General features: G+C 31.4%; 1 protein-coding gene across 2 annotated transcripts; it reads left to right on the top strand.

The window, feature by feature from the left end:
* The first annotated feature begins 201 nt into the window (after window positions 1–201).
* On the top strand, window positions 202–1,691 carry LOC122859498. Of its 2 annotated transcripts, none has more exons than XM_044163112.1 (3): window positions 202–547; window positions 664–852; window positions 1,159–1,691. In XM_044163112.1, exons 1-3 carry the CDS (start codon window positions 337–339, stop codon window positions 1,578–1,580), a joined length of 822 nt encoding a protein of 273 aa, XP_044019047.1. In that variant the 5' UTR covers window positions 202–336; the 3' UTR covers window positions 1,581–1,691. The 2 variants fall into 2 exon arrangements, with proteins under 2 accessions (XP_044019047.1, XP_044019048.1); XM_044163113.1 differs by having other exon boundaries at window positions 203–547; window positions 1,180–1,690.
* The last annotated feature ends 4,309 nt before the right edge of the window (window positions 1,692–6,000 follow it).

The following is a 6,000-nucleotide window of genomic DNA, read 5'->3' as shown; positions in this document are numbered from 1 at the left end:
AGTGACACTAGGCAGCCCAATGAGAAAACCATAGGCATATTTACATATATCTGTGTGTGTATCTTAGTTTGTTTAAAAAATTATCAACGAAAGTTTGAATCATATATGTGTGTGTATGACAAAGAAGATGAAACGTAGTCATAGTTTGAGTGTTAGAGTGGGAGACGCCCAAGCAGGACTATAAAGATTCATGTTTGAGAGGGCCAAGACACACTCGTCTCCGAATATTTTCTGGAAACAGTTCCATCAGTAAAGAAAATTATAAAATCAGTCCTTAATATTTGGATAATATCTCGAGTGATTATTTTCAAAGAAAAAAAATAAATCTCCATAAACATGAAGACATTTATTATTTTTGGACTTTTTGTTGCTGTTGCAATGGCTGTGCCAATGCCAGAAGCAGATAATGAGAAATTAAACTGTTTTGATCACGAGGATTCATTGTTACCTTGCCTAGCTGTCAAGGCTAACAGTATGATCGCAAGAGCTGCACGATCAAGCAATATTAACATTATCCCAGGAGTCCACCTTGTCGCAGACAAACCATGTAAGTTATTGTTTTTTTATTTGTATAGATATACATCTACTTTTTTCTGATATGTAGCAATTGAACCTATTATATTTGTTATTAATTTTGTTTGTGTCTTTTGTTTTACTCATAAGTGGAACGTTCAGCTAAATCTTTAGAAACTGAAACTGAAAAAGAGGTAATGGGCAAACTTTCGGATGATCCAGTCAACCAAACTGTCCAACTTGCTTCAAAACTTTATGAATCTGCATCATCATTATTGAACAGTCACAGTCTGAAAGTTGATTTATCTGAAAGTTCCATCTCCCGTTCATTCGAAGAAGGTATAACATCTTGATAATTTTTTTTATGAATTTTTTGTCAATTCATAAATTTGACAATATTTTTTCAATCAAAATGAAATTGTGTCATCATTATGTTATCAAAATTTCCATTATAAAATGGCAAACTCAATAAGATTTCACTTGTTACTTTCACTCGTTTTTTATTGACAGGTCAATTCATTTTATATGCTTTATTAAATATTTTATTTTCTGTTTCAATGATTTGATTTCACAATACATTTTGATAAATGAATATTCATACCACCACTGTTATTTTTGCTGTAATTTTAATTAATTAAAAAATAGAACTTTTGAATTTTCTTCCAGCACGCACTAAGCTCAAGAAGACTCAACTCTTCCCAATAATCGGTGCACTTGGAGCAAAATTCTTCTTCCTCATTCTGCCAGTTGTCTTCGGTGGACTCAGTCTTCTTGTATTGAAATCTCTTTTCTTCAGTAAATTGGCTCTTATTCTCGCTGGAGTACTTGGCTTCCAAAAATTCTTTGGATCAGGCAGTAATGTGGGATCTTATGCATCAAACCTTTTGAACAAAGTACAGCCAGCTAGCACATACTACGATAATGCTAATCAAGCATGGCAAAACCAAGCACCAGCTGCTCAACCAACTCAAGGAGGATACTACAAACGTAGCATTGACGATCAAAAAATAGCCCAAAATCTTGCTTATTCTGCTCATGTTTCTGCTGATAATAATCCAAGTTCTTAGAATGTGAAATTTAATAAAGATTCAGTGGAGATCAACACGACTGCTAAGTTAGTATTTATAATAAACGTGTATTTATTTTATACAAATCAAAGTAGCGTTTCATACTTTTATAATTTAATTTATGTTAATTTAAATTATTTGATCAAATAAAATTCTTTCATAAAAAAAAAAATATTTTGTTTCTTATTTTGATGTCATTGTGAATCACATTGATCCATATGTTTGTGAATCATTTAAAACTCGAAAATAAACACCACCATACTGCACCTATATAATAAGTTCCATAATACATATTGTTTTCAAACAAACGAATTTTACTTATATACATAAATACTCGTTTGTAAAAGAAAAAGATTCAGGTCTCGAACTTTTGCATAGCATACGATGTCAGCGCAGTCGGGAAAAATTGATTTTTACTTCATCTTTTTTAGTGTACTGTATTGGAATTCCAATGAAGTAAAAATGAATTAATTCAACATTACATCAAAAACATAGTAGCCAACTATTACCACTTTCAACAGAATGTGGTGGCTTATGGAAACAGAGGCCTCATATCGTATCGTATCGTATCGCGGTATCACTATCTCCAACTAGCCTCTCTCTGACTCTGCGAACTCTGAAATGGCCTCTGCTCAATCTCTCTAGCCTCTACAAAAAATTTTTTTAGATACAGTCAATTTGTGCAAGACTCTAGAACAGAGAGAGATGTCTCTGCAATCTCTGGCAATCTCTGAAGAATCTCTAGTCTGTCTCTGGAAGTCTCTACGATTTTTAACTTTGAAAATAATTAATTTTTTTTCATGGTTTAAAAATTACAGAGAATCGTAGAGGCAAATTTCTCGAGCAAGGTAGCAACAACTTTAACTTTCAAAATCACAGAGCGTCTCAGAGACAAATGAAAGAGAAGAACTATATAAGCTGAATACAAATTAAACAGCCGTTGAAATAGCTGAGTGTGTTAAGGGATTTGGACGATTTTTTTCGGAATATGAGAAAGAAATGAAATTTATACAGTAGATTTTTGAAATACTAATACATTTTATGTGATTTTTTGGTAATTGTTTGGAAGCTCGTTTTTTTTTTATTAATTTTTAAAGTTGACAACTTTTAACATTGGCTCTTACGGAGAATGCGATTTTCGTCAAAAAAAAATCCATTAAAATACCAATATCTCCAATCGACAATATGACATCATGAAAAAAAAACTATCGGGTTATAAAATGAGACAAAAGAAAACGTACAGAAAAAAAATAAAAGAGGTTTGGAGCATAGTTTTTTTACAATTAATAATTAAAGTATGAAAAAATGGATTTTTATGAGGAATTATTGAAAAATCACTAGAGACCTCTTGCGGATGACTTCTAGAAACACAATATTTCTATGAGTGCGAAAAAGACAAAAAACAGAGAAAAAATGATGTCTCTCTCTTCGTTTTAAAAAATCGTCCAAATCCCTTAAGGCCCTTGTTTAGTAATTGAAAGGTTGAGGGTTCGCGTCCGACTAAATGTAATTAATTAGGTGTCGTTTTCTGTGTAATTTTTTCTTCCAATTCATTGAATCAGTCTCGCCGACATTTATAGTATTAATAAAATCAAGTCTAAAAAAATTTTGATAACGAATTCGTTCCCGGTTGAAAATTGAAAATTTTCAAAACTTCGGCGAAAGCCTTTGTGGTCCCTACAGCTCTGAGATCAAATATTTATTAGATTTATTAAATTTTATATTAATAACACTTTATTTATGGAAAAACATTCAATTTATACTTTTTTTTAGTTTTTTTTTTTAATTTAAAAACGGCAAAATTATAAAAAGTTTTAATAAAAAAGAGAAATTAAGTATTAAAATATAGTGACAGAAAAAAAATAGTTGATAGTTTTTTTTTTATTCTTTAAACCGTATTCTTTTCCGTGAATCTAAATTCACAATTACTAATTCGGCACAAACTACCGAACTTAGCACAAAAAATGTCCAACTTTTAAAGCATTGAAATTTTTTTTTTTCTTTTTTTTTTGCTAAAATAATTTTACCTGCATATGAGTTATTTGGTAGATGATTTCTTGTATTTTTTCAATTCGAAATTAATCTTTATTTTTAGTTTTTAGTTTTCTTAATAATTCATCTTAAAAATTTATCAACAATCTTCTTTTGTTAATAATAAACTAATAAAAAATTACGCAAACTTCCATCATATCGCTGGTTATGGTAATTTTTCGAAGGTTCAATTTGGTGCTAATACGAACTTTCTATCTACTTTACTTTTGGAGATATAATTATTTTTTCATTTGGTCGTCCAAAAAACAATACTAGTAGGCTTACGCCTACGTAAAAATTACGTTTTTTTTTTTTTTTTTTAATTTATAATAATATTTAATAGTCAGTTATAGACCAAGCATAATGTTGAACTATAAATAGTTATCCTTTTTATATAGTCTAACAAAGTGACCACTGGCCAGGGTTGAATCTAAAATAGAGACTCGATTGCAGAGGCAATCATCTCTGTATCACGCAGATAATATTTTAGAATTTTTCAGAGGCTGATCGAGAGGCAGCTTCTGAACTACTTCTACTTCTACTTCTAATTTGGCCACTTTAGAGACAGTGTTTAGAGGCTGCAGAGTTTTCAGAGGCTGTTTTCAGAGACAAAATTTCATCTCGGGTAATTATGGACATAATCTTGACAGCGTTGACAGCGTCTCAACAATATCCCAAGCACATACATTTATTATGATAATTTCCCTCAATGGTGGATTATTAGGTATAGATATTGTATATTATCCAAATTGTTGTCACCGTCTTATCAATTTAAACAAAATAATTCGATAAACAATTATCACTGAATATGGCATACCATATACAAACCATTTGTTAGTGTTCCGTAGGACACTTATGTTTTCACTTTTCGTGTGACTTTTTGTTATTTCGCGATAAAAATAAAAGTTATCAATCGAATTGGCTTCTATGAAGCCCATTAGGTTCCATTTTTTTTCCCAAAAGCAATCATCATATTTATTTTCAATTTTTGGCCCTTATCAGTTGTGATAGTGCCATTTTTCTACAGGGCGCAATTTCAAATATTGACGGATCGGATCCGGCAATGATTCAATCGACGACGCTTCATCTGTAGACTGTACGATATTTTTTTGAAATTTTTCGGTCGTTTATTTTTTTTTTTATTAAACAACAGAAATAAACAACATTAGAAAATAAAACAAAACAAAAAAAATAGTCATTTATTTTACAATAAAACGAAAAAACAAATCAAACAACAAGAAAAAAAAAAAAAAATCCTACGGAACACTTAGGGTGCACCTTGGGGGACTTGACTATATTTTTGTGATTTGTTTATTAATAATAATAACAATATTGAATATAATATGGCAAATAAAGCATGCACGCGCCGATTTTTATTTTTTTCTTGCGTGCGTACGTGCAATTGTACGATTGCAAGTACGCAAATTTCGATGTTTTCTGTGTGCGTTCGTACGATTGCACGTAAGCACTCAATGTCTCTACCCGGCTTCCGTACCAAAACCATGCTCGCGTTCATGTCTGTGTGCCGCGCATCTAGTTTTAATATCTTAAAGTTATTTATTTTTTAAAACACTTCAATTTGATCGTAATTTTAAAGATTCCTATCAGACAGCGAACTAGCTAAAAATAAAAATAAAATGTGTGTAAAAGTTTCTAACTTTGACACCCATTATCACAAAAAAACTACGTCAAAAAAAAATTAAAAAAAATTTACAAGATAGATAATTATTTCATTTAAAAAAAAAACAAAAAAAAAAAATCTATCCGAAATTCAATTAAGAATATGGTTATCATTTGATTAGATAAATTTCTTCAACTAAAAACAAACGCACCCACACAAACAGTCTTTGTTTCATAAGTAAATGTGGCGCTTCACGTAATCATTTTTTTTCTCCCAAAAATTTAATTTCATACTGGCTAATGTTAGTCGTACTTCTCGTTCGTGCAGTAATATTTAAAATTTTTTACAGATTCGTTTCGTAGATTTCTTGCAGATTATCTTTGGATTATTCTTTCTGGTTGTTCATATTCTATAGAAAATGAATTATTTTTGTCCATGTATACATGGACAAAAATCAGTAAATGTTCGTACTTATTAATAACCTATTAATACTGACTTTGTTCATATGTAAGAAAAATATCTTAACGAAATTGTTTTCATGCACCTACCCAGGTAGGAAGTGACGACGGGCACAAGCCTGGGACAAGCCTGATTACCCGGCTCACGGGCCGGTGTCGGGCCTGAGACACAAGCCTGTGTCAAGTCTGGAATGTTCACGATGTATTTGCTGGTGTCGGACTAGTGTATCGGGCTTGACACAGGCTTGTGTTCCCAGGCTCGATACAGTCTTGTGTCACCAGGCTTGACACAGTCTTGTGTTCCCAGGCT

Source organism: Aphidius gifuensis, linkage group LG6, assembly GCF_014905175.1.
Source record: "Aphidius gifuensis isolate YNYX2018 linkage group LG6, ASM1490517v1, whole genome shotgun sequence".
NCBI classification, from domain to species: domain Eukaryota; kingdom Metazoa; phylum Arthropoda; class Insecta; order Hymenoptera; family Braconidae; genus Aphidius; species Aphidius gifuensis.
The sequence above is the reverse complement of the archived record's forward strand: the minus strand, read 5'-3'. Positions and strand labels throughout refer to the sequence as shown.